Genomic DNA, 19,868 nt, shown 5'->3' with positions numbered 1-19,868 from the left:
CTGCCTGAGGCTGTTGGAAAACTGTCCGACTTGATCCTCCTCATCGCGTCCACAGAGGCGCAGTTCCTCTCCAACGAACTTTATGACGTGGCATTGCATGACGTCATCAAAACGGGTCGGTGTTTTCTTCATGAGTGGTGAGCTACACTGAAGCTAGTCACCTAGCAGGTCAGTAGTCAAACTATTTGTTCTGTCATCCTAAAAGGATATATTCAATTCACCGACGCTTATTTCCCGGAAACTTAGATACAAACATGCGTTGCACTTTTTCCATAGTCACATTTGTCTTTTGCTAGAGCTGAGTGTATTTGTACACGTGTACAGCTGAGCTGTGGACTGTAGCTTTCTGTTAGAAGCTCACACTGAATTATATCCAAACGCCAACATGATCTGATGCTGCGTCGCTTTTAAACAAGGGAGCATAAATCTGGTACACGTTGTAACAGCTGTGATGTGTTGTATATTACAAGACTGAACAAAATGTTTCAAAGTGAGTCTGCTTAGCAGATTGTAAACGGGAGTCAAGATGACAGTTATCAATTGTATTTGAGTATGTATTGTTGCATTTTATATGCTTCGTGAAAAGCAAAAGGTTAACAACAAAGGGATGGTTATCTGTATATACAGTGTCTTATGTTATTAAGAACGAGGCAGCTGATATAAGTTTTCCTTCTTGTGCTTTGTTCATGAAGTGTGTATAAGTATAGTGGATCAAAATCTGCACTTAGAAATGAGAAAAGTAAACTAAAAATGAAATTATTTCTGTGATCTAAGTGCACAATAGTGCACAATAATTCCCCCTTGTATTGGTAAAGTCTGCTTGAATCAGAATTAAGAGTTCCAGTTGAACCACCAAGTCTATTTGGGAACTGTTTATATTTTCAAATATCCTATATGTTAAGTAGCTTGGACAATATCTTATATCTTTATCATGGTACGAGACTATAGATGGTATTAGATTTTGGATATCATTATATTGTGATATGTCATAAGTGTTATCTTTTCCTAGTTTTAACATTGCAGTAAAGTGATGATATTTCCTGAACTCACTAGACTGTTCTGCTTAGTCCAATGCTTGTCTTTGCCTACTTATCCATTATATCCCCATTACTGATGATTATTGATCAGATCTCATTGTGTTAGTATTTCCCCAAAGTACCAAAATTCATCCCTACAATATTGTTGCAATATTGTTATCTAAGAAGGGCCTCTTTGGTCAAAAATATTGTGACATTTGATTTTGTCGCCCAGTCCTAACATTTATGAAGTGCTTTTGAGAAGATTTCAAGATATCAATGTATACACAGTCATGGTCAAAACTTTACATACACTTGTAAAAAACATGTATATCATGGCAGTTTTCAGTTCCAGTGATTTCTACAGCTCTCAGTTTTCTGTGATGGAATGAGTGGAACACAAACTACTTTGTTACAAAAACATTCATGAAGTTTGGTTCAATAATGAATTTATTATAGATCTTCTGAAAATGTGACCAAATCTGCTCAATCAAAAGTATACATACAGTAATTCTAATATTTGGTATGTCTATTTTCATATTTTCACCTCAATTAGGTGCTTTTAATAGCACCAAGCTATTAGCTACACAAGCTGTGTAGCTACCAAGCTACACAGCTATGACAGAATCAGTGAAGTTCAACTACATTTGTTGGTATTCCAAAACCTCAACCTGATTTAGCCATTCCTTTACCACTTTTGATGTGTGTTTGGGATCTCTGTCCTGTTTGAACACCCAGTTGCATCCAAGAGCCAATCTTCTGCTGATGATTTTAGGTTTTCCTGAAGAATTTGGAGACAATCCTCTTTCTTCATTATTCCATTTACTTTCCTTAGAGCAGCAGATTCCAGTGCTCTGTTTTTCCCAGATTGTGTGAAATCTATATACCTCACAGCATTGAACTATTACAGTCAGTCATTTTTATGAATGGCAACAACAAGTCACTAAAGACTGAGTTAATGGCCGGATGTGACCAAATTCATGTAACTGATTTCATATTCAAATTTGACACGGAAGCAACCACATTTAATGTAAACAAGTCTATGATCAATATCTGAATAGCTTCACCATGTATATGTGCAGGCATTAGAATTGAACTGCTAAACAACAAGTTGAATATGTCCTGATTCATCTTATGCAGCTATAATCTGGGCGGAACTGAAGGTATAAGGCTGAGAAGATGATGGAAGAGAGTGGGATTGAGACTACACCTCCTGCCAGCCCTACACCTCCTCTGACTGTTGCTGCTGCAGTCAGCTCCACACCAATGACCATAGGTAAGACAGAACCTTTGAAATGTTGCTATGTGAGCATGGAAAACTTAACACTCTGGCCTTGAGTAGACTATGCAGTTAGATATTGGCTTTCTCACACGTAGACCCCAGAAAGTATGGATTGGCAGTGACAACTTCTCTACGTTAGTGCTCGACACCGGAGCCCCCCTAGGGCTGTGTGCTCAGCCCCCTCCTGCTCACACTGTTTACCCAAGACTGTACTTCAAGACATCAAGAGAACTAAGTATGCGGACGACACCACCATCACTGGCCGCATAAAAATAACGATGAGAGTTCATGTAGGGAGGAAAGAGTGGTGAACAGTTTTAGGCTCCTTAGGTTCTCAGTGATGGTAGTCCAACTTGGTCCTCACACATCACCACCCTGGTTAAAAAAAGCACAGAAAAGGCCCTCCTTCCTACAGAAACTTAGGAAGGCTAAATTCTGGAGCAAGATCCTGGTCAACTTTTACAGCGGTGCAATAGAAAGCATCCTGACTGGAAACATCACAAACTGGCATGGTTCGTGCACGGCCCAGGACAGGAAGGTTCTACAGTGGGTGATTAAAACCACCCAGAACATTAATGGTACCCATCAGCAGAACATCAGCGACATTGGTGAAGTGAGATGTCTGCACAGAGCCCAAAGGATACTAAACACCCAACCCAGCCACAGTCTGTTCACCCCGCTGCCATCTGACAAAAGATACAGAAGTATCCACTGCCATACCACCAGACTTCATTTCCCCAGGCTGTGAGACTCCTGAACTCATCCTCAACTCTCCAAATCGATGAAGCAGGAATCAAGGCATAAATCGTATTTCTTATTTGCTTCAGTGTTGACATCTACCAGATGCTTGTTGTTATAATTGTTGAGCAGGCAAATAAGTGCAAAGGTTATATGCTTCATGCCTTACTCATGTGTGTCTGAAGTGATCTGGAGATGAAGCATCAGCCACGACAAAAAAATACAACCTTAGTTTCTAAAGTTATCAGAAGGCGTCCTCTCCTCTCCCTTGATGTGCTGTTATTGCAGGTGTGTTAATTGACCTAGATATGAAGTGTCCATAGTGCAAAATCATATAGACCTACCGTTAAAGCTAAGAAACAGCCCTCTCCACTCCTCCTCTCCTGTCTTTCCCTATCCCCCTCCTCTCCTCCTGTAAAAAAATGTTTCAGCAGTGTAGGTGTGCCGCTACTAGGCACATATAGGGGAAACACTGAGCTGTGAAATGTCCTGCTCAGTTAAAATGTATTTAAAGGTCCAGTCTGTAACATTTAGGGGCAGAAATGGAATATAATATTCGTAATTTTCATTAGTGCAGAATCAACTGAAACTAAAAAAGGTTGTGTTTTGACTTAACATTAGGAGGAGCCTTTTATATCTACAGAGGGAGCAGGTCCTCTTCCACAGAGTCCGCCATGTTTCTACAGTAGCCCCGAGTAGACAAAGCAAACACTGACTCTAGAGAGGACCTTTCTCGTTTTTTGCATTTTTAGCCACCACCATAGGGGAGGGTGAGATGAGAGGTGCTCAGTATGTTGCAAACTGCGACCACACTGCTGGATGCCACTGAACGCATTGGTCTTTTAAAGGGTTCCTTTAAAGAATGTGTATGTATGTCACATGAATGTGTAGAAAATGACTATTGGCCAGTATATCTTTATTAGATGGTCAAATATTGATGATTCAACATTCAAATACTGACAATTGGAATCTGTTTTAAACACCCAGTATTGGTTGAGCTGTATTGTTAAATAATGTAAATTTAATGTAATTCTGTATATTGTTTTAAATTGTGAAAAAATGAATTTCATTGGTAACTTGGGTTACATTAGGCAAGTTTTTAAGTCTCTACAAGTTTATCATCATAGCTTTCTGAATGTAGCAGAACTAGTGAATTAAAATGATAGTGAATAGGCTTACACATGTGAAGCCTGAACTGTACTGAACATTAAGTTCTTTACTCTAGAAAGTGAGCATCTCTGAGGTGTTCTTTGTGTTACAGGTCTGTCCAGCCCTCAGTCCCTCCCAGGCACCAGCTCCGTCTCCAATAATAAGCCATCAGTCTCCACCACTCTCCCCCCTGTTCCTTCCCTCCCTGCTTTCAGCAGCCCACTGGCCACCGCCTCCCAGTTTCCCCCTACCTCTACACTTGCCTCCCCCTTTACCAGCAACTCTTCCTTCCTTCCTCCCACCTCCCCCGCTGTGCCTCCTCTTATCCCCCTCATCAGACCACCTCCCGCCTCAGCTCCCGGGATTTTGGCCCCTCCCGTAGGCCCACCCATATCCAGCTTTTCCATGAGTGCAGGATATGACATCACACGGGGTCACGCTGGTCGAACACCACAGACACCACTGATGCCAACATTCTCCAGTCCTACGGCCATGCCAGGTGAGAGCCATGCTTGTGTTCTTCCTAAACACACTATTTCCATCGTAAACAAGTTTTTTAAAGCAAAATTACCCATGAAGCCTTCCTCAGAAGTACTCAGTAAATCCGACTTGTTATCCAAAGTTCCTACCAGCAATCCCTCAGGATGGACTGATGTACAGTCGTGGTCAAAAGTTACATACGCTACAACATGTATATCTCATGTTGGAACTTGAGTTCCAATGATTTCTACCGCTCTCAGTTTTCTGTGTTTGTGTTTGTCACAAAAAACATCCATGAAGTTTGGTTCAGTAATTAATTTATCATAGGTCTCCTGAAAATGTGACAAAAGCTGCTGGGTCAAAAACATACATACAGTAATTCTAATATTTGGTTAAATGTTTCTCGGCCATTTTCACCTCAGTTAGGTGCTTTTGATATCCATCCACAAGCTTCTGGTCGTCCTCTGGCTGCATTTTAACCACTCCTCTTGACAGAATCAGTGAAGTTCAACTACATTTGTTGGCTTCCTGACACAGACTTCAGTACAGTCCACATGTTCTGATGGGGTTCAAGTCCAAAACCTTGATTCTAGCCTGATTGATCCGTTCCTTTACCACTTCTGATGTGTGTTTGGATCATCAATCTTCTGCTGGTGATTTTAGGTTTTCCTGAAGAATTTGGAGATAATCCTCCTTCTTCATTTTTCCATTTACTTTTCTTTAGAGCAGCAGATCCACTGGAAGCAAATCAGCCCCACAGCATAATACTACCAGCACCATGCTGGACAGTAGGTCTGGTGTTGTTGGGGTTAAAGGCCTCACCTTCTCTCCTCCAACATATTGCTGCTCATTGTGGCCAAACAATTCAGTTTTTGTTTCATGTGACCTGAGAGTTTTCCTCCAGAAGGTTTTTTCTTTGTCCATGTGATCAGCAGCAAACTTCAGTGGAGCTTTAAGGTGCTGCGTCTGGATCAAGGGCTTCTTTCTCACACGGCAGCCTCTCAGCTCATGTTGATGTAAAACACGCTTGACTTTGGACACTGACACCTGTCTTCCAGCAGCTTCTAATTCATTGCAAACTTTCTTTTTGGTGGTTTTTGGTTGACTCTTGACCATCCTGACCAGTTTTCTCTCAGCAGCAGGTGATAGTTTGTGTTTTCTTCCTGATCGTGTCAGTGACACAACTGTGACATGCACTTTATACTTACAAACAGTTGTTTGTACAGTTGATCTTGGGACCTGTAACTGCTTTGAAATGGCTCCAAGTGACTTTCCTGACTTGTTCAAATCAATAATGCTGAGCTCCTTAGACGTTCCTATTGTAGTGTTCATGGCTGAGGCTAATGTATCAAACAAGCCCTATTAAAATGGGCCCTGAAAAGTCAGCAGCTGTTATCAATCATAATCACTCAGAAGAAGTTAAGAGGCCACGCTACAAAGAACATTTGATTCACACAACTTTCTATAATCACCAAAACTGATTGTTCCATTTTCAGAAGACCTATAATAAATTCATTATTGAACCAAACTTCATGAATGTTTTTTTGATAAAGTAGTGTGTGTTCCACTCGTTCATCACAAAAAACTGAGAGCTGTAGAAATCACTGGAACTGAAAACTGCCATGATAAACATGTTCTTTACAAGTGGATGTTAACTTTTGACCACGACTGAAGGTTATTGTTGCAGATTGATTGATTTCTGTTGATTGACTAATCGATCAACTAGTCATTTTACCTTTACAATATAATCCATTGATTGACCGTAGGGGTGAAACTACACAAAACTGATGGTACATGATGGACTGCAAGTTTTGGATCACTGTTTGGTATACCTGTGGAACAATGACAAATGAAAACAATGGTGAAGATTCAAATAGTTTTCATGTATTTTGTAAAATGTAAAAACTAACAGTGGATCTAAAGAGTACTCCAGTGATTTCATATCACGCTTCCATAAAGTTTGTCATGTGGGTTTTCTTAGTTATTTAAAAAAAAATCACATCATATCTTCCAGGTGTAGTGTCAAACCCCATGGTTCAGCAGCCAGCCATGACAGGAGGATTAGATGCTGGGTCTCCTATCACTTTCCCAGAGGAGCAGGAAGATCCCAGAGTATCTGGAGACATCAGCACTGGTGGAGGCATCTGGGGCTTTTTCAAGGTAATACCGCTCTAATCAAATGTGATTTGACATAGTAATGAACATCCCTCCATCTTCTCAACCATAAAACAGGTTTACACACTCCCTCTGGACAACAGACCCACTAACTTTTGTCTTTAATGTGAATTTGTATAATCATCATTTACTCCTGTGTCTAATGACTCTCAGTAGTCACAGGTGTTTATCAGCTCCAGCTCCAATCAGCTGTAATGGATACACAACGCTCCAGTGGACATTTTCACTCTTAGCCTGTTGTCAGGTACAATGAAATGACGTGTGTTGAATTGATGGCCGCTGGCTTGTTAACACTTTTCTATCCATCTCTGTTCAAGCAGAGCTCAAGCAGTCGGCACTGAATTTGAAAGACAGGCTGAAGTAAAATATAGTAAAAAGTAACCTTTCCATACTCGGTAGTCTCCATGTCTGTACCCAGTCCTTGCATTGCATGTGCAACTCTCAATAGAGATGAGACAGAAGACTTTTGAATGTAGTCTAATGAGGTATATGATCTGCTACTTTCCACTGTTCCCTGCTTTCTGGTGCGTTTGTGGTGACGAACATGATGCACAAGAAACAGAAAGGTGAACTCCATGGATCTATCGGTGTAAAAACGAATAGTGACAAACGACTGGATATACTCCAGAATCTGCTAAACTTTCTATACTCCCACATCTCCAGACATGGCCCAGAATTCACAGAAAAGTGTGAACTTTTAACAAGAACTACACATTAAGCCAGAAATAAAATTTGAGTTTAAATGCCACTCTGACCATTTGAGTTCAGTCTGTGTCTGTGTGTAACATGGTACTGAGCGACATGACAAGAACCACGTGCACTTACCAGCTCATACGAAACAATGGCATAAGTAGGCCTACATTAAATAGGAGAGGTTGCATCACAATTGTGCATTTACAGGAGGGGTGTAATACCAGAGAGCACCTCTCTCTCTGCACAGCATGTGTGATTGACAGCAGCTGGGAGGGGAAGAGCAAGGGCAGATTGTCTACTAGTTAATCCATTGTGGATGGCGTCATTCTCCTGGACAATAAAACGAAAGCACAAAAATGTTAAAATGGGTCAACAAATATGCTTGAGCAGCTGTTGATACACCTGGACGGCCCACCTAAGTAAAGTCTATGTGTGGGAAACACTGAGAAAAGCGAGGACTCACACTGATAACATCACACCACCGCCTCCACCATAAAACAAAGATGAAATCATAGGTTTACTCTTTACCCCGGGCTCTCTTTCCTTTTGACTCCTGACTCTTGGACAGGGGGCCCGATTGCCAGTGATGACTATTACACATGTGATTTGAACTGTGGTGTGAAGTAAAACCAAATAAAGCCAAATCTGTCATTGTTTGCTTCTGTGTGTTGCGAGTAGTTTGGTAGTTGATATGTTTTCAGATTTATACACAAATTGTGAAAATGTGTCAATTTTTTAAATTGATCTTAGCCCTAACTATGACATATTTTGAAAATCAAGTCCTGATCAGTATTCTGACAGTCATGTCCCATGTTTTGTCTGTGTGTCCTCAGGGAGTAGCAGGTAACCATGTAGTAAAGACAGTCCTGGACAAAACCAAGCACTCTGTGGAGTCCATGATCACCACTCTGGATCCTGGCATGGCCCCATACATCAGTGAGTTCTCCTGCTCTCTCCTCATCACTTCATTACTCTTAAATGAAGAAAGCTGACTTCAAATGTCCTCACTAAATGTTGCTGTATTGTTGCTCTCCAGAGTCTGGTGGAGACATTGACATTGTGGTGACATCAGATAAGGAAGTAAATGTGGAGGCAGTCAGAGACGCCTTCCAGGAGGTTTTTGGGATGGCCATGGTCACTGGAGAGCCTGGTCAGTCTAACATCGCCCCACAGCCTGTGGGCTACGCAGCCGGTATCAAGGTCAGTTCACTGCTGCTTCTCCAACAGAACAGGACAGAACCACTGTAGTAGATCTTTACATTTTTACAGGATCATGTTTCATCATACTTTCCTTCATACTCATCACTTCTGACCAAAACCTTGGGAACTGCTTCAACATGTTATTTCCAACCTGTTTTCTGAAGTACACAGCTTTCCCACACAGTCAGAAAAGGCCAGGCAAGGTCTGAGAAGACGAAATAATGTATTGTCAAGACTTTGTGGATACGAGCCTTTAGAAATCTTTTTACCATATGTACCATACAGCTACCACGAACAGTTCTATTCATTATTCTGTCGGTCTGTCGGAAAAAAAATAACATGAGGAAAAAACATTTTGAGGAGACAGGTGATAATGTTTTGAGGATGAAGTTGTCACTTTTTTCCTGTTTGTGAATTTTTCTTTTTGAGTTGCCACAAGGTCCATTCAAATAATGTTATCATTTTCATAGGGATTAATATCCCTCTGTAAGTGCCTTCTGTAAGTTACAGTTGTAATCAAGGGTAATACTAAGTAAAGATAGATAATGCAAATAAGGACCAATAAAGTAAATAAAATACAGAACAAAAAAATCATTATAGCCTTCCTGTCAGCTGTGCTTACAATCCGGAATAAGTGTGTAACATGAGAGGAATCATTTTCTAATGGCAGTGCGCCCAAATACATGGTTTAAATGGAATGTTTGCCTCGGAAACTTTTTGCAAAACTTTCTGAACCTCCTGCCAGAAAGGAATCAATATGGGGCAGGACCAGAATAAATGATAATGACTTGCCTCAGAGAATCCACACCGTCTCCAGAAGCTGGAAGAGTTTTTATAACTCTTTGACATGGAGTTATAAAGAACAGAGCGAGATTTTTTTTTAACAAATCTCTCTCCATAAAGTTGTTAAGTTAAAATTTTTCTCCTCTGTTGTACTTTGGTTTCCTTCCTTTTCCCATTTCTGTCTTACTTACAATGAGTTTCTGTGAAGACTTTCAATACACTGTTCTCCAAGAACTTTTGTTCATTTATCTTCATTGATTGCTCAACATAGTCAAACTTGAAGAAATCTGTCAAATCACTGTAATCCGCACCATTATTAGACATGGGAACTGTGGCCTTTGCCCTTGCCAAATGTACCTTGAAATAGGTTTGTAAATTGTAACTTTTTTTAATAATTGTAATTTGTTTAAATAATTTAATACAGTAGGTTTGTTTGATAACATAATCTTAATGTTTCGATTATTTTGATTGAATTATGTGTATGTTTTAGCCTCCTGACAGTCCATACTGTAGCCTACAGTGACTAAATTAACTTGTAAAAGATGTGTTTGAGAGACACGGACCGAGACAGTCCCAGACAGGTCTAATTGTCTGCCAGTCACAACACTGTGTCTGAATTCTAAACATCACTCTATACAACAACAAATATTCATATTTAACTAGCTGTAACCAGAAAAATGATTTGCTATTTATTTTCTGTTGAACTATTTAATTACTCAACTAATCATTCAGCTATTGACCTCCATGGGCTGAAAAATGACTGTTTATTCTCCTGGGAAAACAGTGTTACATAGACAAACTCTTCAACTCTGATCCGTCTGTCCGTGCTTGTCTTCAGGACAGAATTACTAAGACGTGCTACAACTTAGTTCTGAGCCTTTGAGGACCTTTATAATGATAGGACATTTCTATTGAATTTATCTCCCTCCCTCTGTCCTCCGTGTGTGTGTGTGTGTGTGTGTGTGTGTGTGTGTGTGTGTGTGTGTGTGTGTGTGTGTGTGTGTGTGTGTGTGTGTGTGTGTGTGTGTGTGTGTGTGTGTGTGGTTGTGTGTGTGTGTGTGTGTGTGTGTCTGTGTGTGCATGCAGGGGGCTCAGGAGCGCATTGACAGCCTGCGTCGAAGTGGTGTGATCCATGAGAAGCAGCCAGTTGTCTCTTTGGAAAACTTCATCGCTGAGCTCTTTCCTGACAAGTAAGACGTGTTTCTTTTTTTATTTCACACACACGCACACGCACACACACACACACACACACACACACGTAAAGGTAAACGGTGACACACACACATAACCTTGATGCAAAAAAATGCTTTTTTCAATGTCAAATGAATGTCCTTGATCACATGTACATATTGCAGGAGGAGCCAACACCCACCTGATTCAGATGTCATTCAAAAGTCAAATCAGAAAATACAGTTTGATCAACAGCTTCAGTTATACAGGGTATCTAAGAACATCTTCATAAAAAATAGAAAGGTACAATGTATTACATGAAAAGCCAAGGTTTACACAATGTATCCAAAAAATTGTCCATGTAGATTTCAATAAAGTGAGGAGAGAGGTATCTATGAGCTATAGGTAATAAACTCTATGCAAAGTCAAATGAGTTTAAAATCAAAAATGAATATTTAGGCTATTAGTGACATGGGTATTCATAGAAACATCCAAAAAGTCTCCCTTTTTAACAGCACACTATTGAAGTCGTCCCTTCTCTGTGCCCTGTCATGCAGAGTGTCAATATTTTCACATGAAACCATTTAGTGGTCTATTTTGGATCTTTGCTGCTTGTGAGAATACCCTTGTCACTAATGGCCTAAATATTCTTTTTTGATATTTAACTCCTTGTATCAACTCTGCATAGAGTTAACCACCTATAGGACATGGATGCCTCAGCGTCTTCCTTCCATCTTCGTCTTTAACTTAAAGATTGTCAGGGTAGGAGCACTTCCCAGACTCACATTGTTAGAGAGGCCCTTTGGATAGGGATACATGTTGTCTGAAGTCTGTTGGTATATTTCAGGCCACATTCTCCTCCCCTCCACTATCAGGTATGACTGTTTGTCAAAGATTTCTGTCCCTACGTGAAACAACAACAGCAACCTACATGCTAAAGGTGGCAACATAGTAACAATAACCTGGTTGCTAATGGTACGAATGTAAATAAGCTAGCAGCTGTTACCTTTTCTTTTTTAGGTGTTTAGCCATTTTAATGCTAGGGCCACCCTCCCCACGTGCAAACCAAGTTTCAAGCAAGAGCAATTTTGCTTAAGCATTTTTCTTATATATTTCTAATATGTTTGTTTCAAATATGTTGTCTGCAGGTGGTTTGACATTGGATGTTTGATTCTGGAGGACCCTTGTCATAGCATCCGCATCGAGGTCTTCACTCAGGCAACTCCTCTGACTCTAGAGCTCATCCAACAGGTACACGTGAAAACACACAAGTGACACCTTCACATGTACCACAGAGGGCACATTATTTTTTACCAGTAACAGTCCTAACATTTTTTCAAGAACAAAATTATAGTTTTACATGAAGTTTTTTTTTCATCTCCGATATTATGGTTCTATGTGGCGAAAATTTGAGATTACCAGAAAAAAGTCAAAATATTTTGAGGCTAGTGTTACAGTAGAGTGAAGGTGCCAGTATGCTTCTCCAAAGGTGCATGTCGGATGGTCAGTTGGCTTCAGAAATCCCCTCCAACCCGACACCTTTACAATGTTGGAATAGTGTAGTAGTTTTTCTGTAACTCTCTGAAACAACAGTGTCACAATCACACCCACCTCACTCAGTCACTGATCAGCTGTGTGGCAGTGAGAAAGAAAGTGAGCTTTGAACTTCTTTCAAGCTCTCTTTTTCTTTCTTGCTACAACTGTTTCTGTTTTCACCTGAATAGCCGAGTGAAACATGCTGTATGCCTGTCACACCAAGGTGCATTCCTATATATAAGGTTAATGACATCCCGACTGCCCCCTCTGTATGACAGCCAGCGTTTCATTCCACCTGCCAGTGTGGCTGTTCAGAACAACTTTTTTTTTAGTGTGAATTTCCTTGGCACTGGCCCCTTGCATCCGTTAGTGGTATCACATCTTTTGCCTTTTCATGTTTCAACCACTGTGGTTTTAACTCGGTATATTGTCACTGGTGAGGAAAAATTAGCTTCAGGTTTTGTTTTGTTTTTTTACTTGATATCACTCACAGCAACTCATCAAACTGTTTTGCAACTATCCCCTCTGCAGGCTCAGTCTCTGACCCCTCCTGACTACAACCTGCGCTGGTCAGGTCTGATTGTTACCGTCGGTGAAGTCCTGGAGCGCAACTTGCCCAACATCAACAGAACAGACTGGCATCAGGCCATGACAGGCATGACCCAACGCCAGATGATCCAGAGTGCTGCCAAAGCTCTGGCTGGGATCTACAAACAGCAGCTGCCACCCAGGACTGTGTGAGGCTGAATGGTACCAGTTTCTGTCACAAACTGGGAGGAGTCGGAGACATGTTGGAGGAAAAACTAGCTGATTGGACAGCGAGGCTCCTCATAGTTCTTAATCTGTCCTCCATGTGTACGTGCGGGGCATAGCCAAATATTCTCGTAAGGATTTTACTGAAAAGCCATCAGATTTCAAGTCAATACTTTGTTGCCAACTCAGACTTCAAAGAAGACTTAACCATTAACTGATCATCTCGTCATTGTCCTTGAAAGATTATTACACATCATGTATTTTAATATGAACAATCATAACACATATTGTGGTAATATTTCGTCTTCTGGTTATTTTTTATGAATGCTTACCATTATTCTAGACTATTGCATGGACTGACTGTGTCCCAGTTGTATTCTATATACATAAGTTGGTTACAGATCCCAAATTTTGGAAAAACTACTCAAAGCTTACTGGCATGAATTTGTTTTTAAAAGAGACCCAATCCACAATGTAGTAGACCCAGACACACCCCAACAGAGAGAGAACCTGAAACCTGACAGACACATGTGTCTGACCCAGTTAGACCATAGATAATGTGGACCTGGGCCGGATCATGGATACTAGAAAGTGATTGGACCAGTGAAGTACTTCACTGTATAATGTAACACTGTAACTCCTACTTTGTACTTAAGTTGCCAGTGCACTAGTGTGGCGGTTAGTGTTCAAGACACTAGTATACTGTTTTTTAATAATTGACATGATAGAAGGTTTGAGCTGATATTCCAGCACTACGGCCAATTTCACATTTCAAAACCTTAAAAAGCTGGTAAAATGATATTTTTCATTACTTCATTTTTTATGATTTTTTGTGTATATTTTGATTTCTAAGATGTTGCTACAACCATCAACCCATTGTCTTTCTAGCTGTAAATAACTCATGGCCGGATTAACGTATGAAGGGACCCTGGAGATAAAACGAGCGGCTGGCTCTGTTAACCCATCATTGTTCACGGTATTCCTAGGATAATTGCTTATGGTAAATTTATGTAAGAATTTTTGGTGTAGTAAACTGTTGATTAAACACAAATTAAATGGGGATATGCATCATGTGGGTATAATAATGGCTTTAAAACTAGATTTTGACACAGGGCTCATCTTTTATAATGTCAGTAGATATTGTGCTTTAGTGCATATTCCCATAGTTTCATACAAACTTAGAGTTTTGCAAATGACCATAAATAATTTTCCGCACAGTGAACCTGCAGCCTTAGAGGGGGCCAAGGTGGCTGGGTGTCCTGAGACAGTTTACTGTAGAAGCTTTTTAAAGCACTGAATCTGTATGAAGCAATTGTGCTGAAAATGGTTTGGTGTTTTGATGCAGTCAGAATTGTGATCTGTGACCGATTGCCTGTGTTCATTATCAAGGTGACACCGCTGATATTAGTGTGGCGTAACAAAGCCTCATTTAATATGATCATTGGATTTTTGCTGCATTGAAGCAAGGCTTCATCACTAGTTTCCTGTTGGTAACCCAGCCTTGCCCTCAACCCCTCATTCTAAAGCCAAGCAAGTTTAGTCTGCATGCTGGTCCGTCTTCACATAGTTATGTGACTGCATTAAATTCATTTAGTCACCAGGCCTTCAATAGTGTGCAATGGGGGCACAGCTAGTTGGGTGTGATGGGTCAAATGATGTCATCACATTGTAGATATATACTGTTGTGTAGTGTCACATTAATTGATTCTTTCTTGTTTTATTGGAAAGTATGTGCCCACCATCGCTGCCCAGCAAACATTGTGACGTATGACCATTGTTTGAACATCCAATCAACATGTCCTACTATGTTTCGATGTCCTTTCTGGAAGTCTAAGCATGAACCATGCATTATGCCCTGAGAAATTAACGAAAATGTGGAAAAATTCCCTATCTCACAATGTTAAACAAAGTTAGAAAAATTCCAATTATATGAGAAATATTTCTGATTGTAAAAGAAGGTCCGACTGGAATGTTATTAGACATAAAAACAATGTCACATTCTTGACAGTTAGTGGCGTTGGTTAGTGGCGTTGGTTAGGGACCATTTTTGGCCAGGAACACGACGTCACCTTCCAACCAATGTTTGCTGGGTGTTGTGCTGTATGCATGCACTACACTGTGAGGTAAAAACACAGTTTGACCCATGACTAATTGCAGTAGGATGCCAATAGTAACCTGGGGCCTCATTTATAGAAACTCTGCAGAGAATTCTCACCAATTGTTTGCATCCCTTTAAAAAATAGTCTGATTTATAAAAATCCTGAGTATGCCTGCCAGTGCACAATTTCCTTTTTATAAATCCTGAATCAACTTGGAATTGTCTGCATGTGGATCAGCCTCATATCCTGCCCCCTACAAACCCACAATCCACTGGAAATGGTCAGTGCACCTCATGAATGTTCATGCATAAAAATGAGCGTAAATGGTTCTTTATGGTCATCATAGCAGCAACCAAGAGAAAAACAATTTTTTTGGACAGAAATCACGATGATTGTGGGTGAGATAAAAGTTAAAAAGCACATATTGTTAATTCTTCCATGCAGCATTATGTGCGAGTGTCGTCGCAGTATTTATATGTTAACAGCGATCACACTGACTGCTTCACATCTTGCCAAATTGATCATGACAGTCAGTGGTATCCTTCACCCTGGGATATAATTTTACAATGGATGTTTGATGGGTGAACACTAAAAATATAATCACCGCATTAAAATCCTTAAAATTGTATCTATTCCTTCTCCCTCCTTTAAAAAAAAACAGAATATATGAATATGCAATTTTTTTCATTTCACGAGTTTAACTGGAGGAGACTCACAATGTCTCCTCCCTCACTGTAAAGTCCATTCTCAGTGTATGTGTACTGGAGGCTTTCATTTTCCAAATCATACTTGTGAATGCTGAGTATTGGACTAGGATTGTCTTCCATACTATTTGTTATGTCACAAATCATGCTCATAGGTTCACCTTTTAAAATTGCATTGTCAATAAAAAAGTTGCACTTTCAGCAATGAATCTGAAAACAGCCTTCTGGTACTCAGTACACTGACGCTAAATATCAGGAATGGCAAGCCAGACTTTCCTGAATCTGAGCATTTCAACAGCTGTGGTGCTCTCTACCACAGAGATGTAGATGAGAAACTTGGTTTATATCTTTTACAAGTGAGATGTTCTTGAAGCACAAACAACACCACCGGTTTAAATACTCATGATAAAGGATTTGTAAATAATGTGTCACATGAAGTAAAACTAAATGTGTGGGAGGCAGCGTTTAATTTCAACATTCAGGCTTCAATTCACACCTCAAGACTTGCATCGTCAATTTCCCTGTCTCCTAAATGTTTATATGCATTGGTCAGAGTTTCTGTACACGCGTAGAAAGTAGAGCAGTCATCCACTAACCAGTAGTTCAGTGGTATGACCCTTGCACTCTGCAGTAAGATGTATTTTCAACACAAAATTGCTTGCCGAGTTGTTTTTAATGGATATCAACTTTTGCCTGGGAAGGGGTGTTCACCCCCATTTTGGACCCATTTTGTGTATAGTAACCCTTTATAAATGAGGTGCCAGGGGAAGTTTGGGTGATAAGAATATTCATGTGTACTCTGTCTTCTAAATGTGCCTTCTTACACAAATAAATCACTTTTTCATGCCTGTTTGTATCAGTGCTACATTGTTTGTTCCGCATTAACTTTTTAAACAAGTCTCTACTTCCATAGGCCCATTCATTTCAAAATTCTCCAAAAAATAAACTTAATAATAAAAATAATAACACAAACTGAATGACCGCAGATACTGTATCACCACCAGAAGTCATAGCACTTATCTCCTAAACACTTTTGGAATCATGTTTCTACCTGCACCTGTGTAGAATTGGTAGCGCTCTAAAAACAGATGAAAATAGAGTAATAACAAGAATGTGCAATTTGTGGAGAAATTGCAAGTGCGATTGATGTAAGTTGTTGCTGATCGTACACTTCAGCACATGTAAAGGTAGTGAAGTTAAAACACCAACAGAGGGCACTCGAAGAAAAAAAATCACTGCTACAGCACAGACTTGCTCATTAGTATGATCTTGTCCACTGGTGGTGTGATACAAAATATACAATATCAACAGAATCCACACAATAGGCTGAGATCCACAAATAAATGTCCATTGAAAATTACAAAGAGGCACAGCTATAAATTTGCAGATACAAATCATTCTGCATTTACGCGTGCATTATGTTTTACAACTTACGGAAATTAGAAGCACAAATAAAGATTTTAATTATTTTAATAATTATGTGAGTGCGATTATTGCTTCAATTACAGTATATTATGTGCTATGTACATCATGTAACAATGCCAAAAACCCAAGGTACGTTATCACCATATATAGTCCACGCCACAATATTCACCATGACACCATGATATTTAAAACATTTTTTTTAAAAAAAGGACTTGAACAATGTCCTTTAATAATAAATGTGATGTGTACAGCATTTATTATTGATATATAATTTACTTTTGCTTTTTACTTGAGGTCCTTCTGCTTTCCTTCTATAGTATAATAGAAAGTAGCTGGCCATGACCTGCAGGTGTAAAAAGTAGCCACTGGACTTTGTACAATTACAAAACAATGCAGCCAACAGCCAGTAGCAATCCCTCCCTCCTTCCTCTGGTCGTTCAGCAAGACTACCAGGACACCCAGGGGGGTGTGATACGGGAGGACAGCCGAGAACATGCACAGGTCCCACCAATCTTCCTCCATCTTGTTGTACAGCAGACAACCAGGGCCACGGAAATCTCTGTCAGCGTCACTGACACTGACACTAACTGTATGTTCAGTAGTTGTCGGATGGTAATGGCATGTTTTTCTTTAACAGCCAGCAGTGGAGTGTATGCAGCGGATTTTGAGCGGTAGATTCACCGCCTGTAAACACACCACCTGGCTGTCACAGCTGCAGTGTCTTTGGGCTCATTAGATGAAGCTGACAGGACGGGTGGTGGAGCAGCGACAGGACAGCCGGCCTGCTTGCTCCACCTAAAGAGCCTAGAGACACTCTTGCAGCGGAAGGCGGCTCTGGAGAATGAGAGGTCTGAGTGGTATCACAGCTCAAAGACTGCTGAAAACAGACATTACTGGAGCGTCTGTGTAAGCTAATAGTTTAAGTAAAGCATTGAGAATGAAGCCAACGAAGCCAACCAATCAGTGGCGGAGTAGGGTGGGTTTTATGAGAACGAGTCTCTCTTCTTGAGTAGTATGACCATACAATGACGAGGAGACACAGGATAATGCATTCATACTGATTTCCCTTGTTAGATCCACAAACTTTATGAGCAAAATAACCACATGATAGGTTTGTAGATATCGATATATAATAGTGTGAAAATTTGGTATATCATTACATTCCTATATAGAGGTCTGAGGCCGAGTCCAATGTTTAGTTCTTGTGGCCCTGTGTATTAGAGATCTACAGTATGTTCTGTTTCTGATATGCTTTTAGGGTTGTGGAAATTGGACACCGACTTTGGCAACTGCCACTCTTAGATTCATTATCCAATTAATTTCAAACTCAGTTCAACCAAACATCTACTGAATCATGTATGCCTGAGGCCTGTACTACAAAACAGGTTCAACATACCCAGGATGTCTTTCCGTTGTCTGGCTTCACAGTCACAAAACGTTGGTTATCAAATTGATAAGTCAACCCAGGTTTTCCCAAATTGGTGGTGGCGTCGGAGGTGTTTGTGGCGGTTCCAGGGCGGCATTCCGAAGGGCCGCCATTCCGAACGTTCACTTTCATGTTTCGGAATGCCGGCCCTTAATTATTTTTGAAAAAAGGGCGCCATTCCGAACCTGAAACCCTAACCCGGTCGGAATGGCGGACCGTCGGAATGGGGGTCGCCCCCCGTTTGTGGCATATGACCAATCACAAACATGGACAAGTCTACTGGCAGCAGAGCAGAATATTTTAAACAACCTATAATGTTAGACAAATAGAAGTTAAATACACAATCCAGGCTAAAAGCAACACGGCTACAGCTAATGCAGGAGGACAGCTGACAAAAACAGACTTGGGAACAAATAAAAAATAAATACATAAAGTACTTTCATATCTTATAACAAGTACAAGGCTTCAGTGCTTCAGTCAGTCTCTTGTAAGATGATTATTGGTATAAAAAGCACAATGTAATGCATTTGACACTGCTTAGAGCAAACAGGAAATAAATATAGACGAAGAACACAGTAGCGGGCCTCGGAATTGATTGGTCAGAAGGCAGTGCTTTTGTTCTGTTACCTCAAGCATATGTACCCCGCTAAGTGAACCACTGTCAAAGCTCCCAGATTTAACCGAGAAGTTACTTAACAAAAATCCTGCTTTGTAGTACAGGCCTCTTGCCTTGGTTGACTGCATGCCGTTTGCCTCATGTCTTGTCATGTCCACTTTGTCTCTGATGAGGACACATTCTTTTGCACAAAAAAAAGCTGTGAATCTACCAGTGTTGTAAATCAAAATCAAATAAATTTTATTTATATAGCCCACAATCACATCACCTCAGTGGGCTTTACAATCTGTACAGTGAAAGGCATCCTCCATCCTTAGACCCTCAATTAGAGTGAGGAAAAACTTGCCATATTGAGAAAAAAAACCTTTTAACAGGGGAAAAACCTCATGAAGAGCCACAGAGGAGGGATCCCTCTCTCAGGACGGACATACATGCAATAGTTGTGTAGTGTGCACAGAACAGAACAACAAAACCACAGTTTACAAATTTCATTGACAGAATGTCTGATACAATTAAATTATATAAAAATATATATGAAGAGTGCAGATCTGCCTCAATTTCGTCCTATGGAATTTTCTGCCCTCAAACTGAGAAAACACCCGATTCAGCTGATTTTCGCTGAA

General features: G+C 40.3%; 1 protein-coding gene across 1 annotated transcript; it reads left to right on the top strand.

The window, feature by feature from the left end:
- The first annotated feature begins 79 nt into the window (after positions 1-79).
- Positions 80-16,626, top strand: prrc1 (proline-rich coiled-coil 1). Its single transcript, XM_073477827.1, has 9 exons — positions 80-168; positions 2,157-2,292; positions 4,298-4,684; positions 6,680-6,825; positions 8,367-8,469; positions 8,570-8,733; positions 10,603-10,706; positions 11,835-11,937; positions 12,754-16,626. Exons 2-9 carry the CDS (start codon positions 2,196-2,198, stop codon positions 12,961-12,963), a joined length of 1,314 nt encoding a protein of 437 aa, XP_073333928.1. The 5' UTR covers positions 80-168; positions 2,157-2,195; the 3' UTR covers positions 12,964-16,626.
- The last annotated feature ends 3,242 nt before the right edge of the window (positions 16,627-19,868 follow it).

Source organism: Pagrus major, chromosome 12 (assembly GCF_040436345.1).
Source record: "Pagrus major chromosome 12, Pma_NU_1.0".
Classification (NCBI taxonomy): Eukaryota; Metazoa; Chordata; class Actinopteri; order Spariformes; family Sparidae; genus Pagrus; species Pagrus major.
The sequence above is the reverse complement of the archived record's forward strand: the minus strand, read 5'-3'. Positions and strand labels throughout refer to the sequence as shown.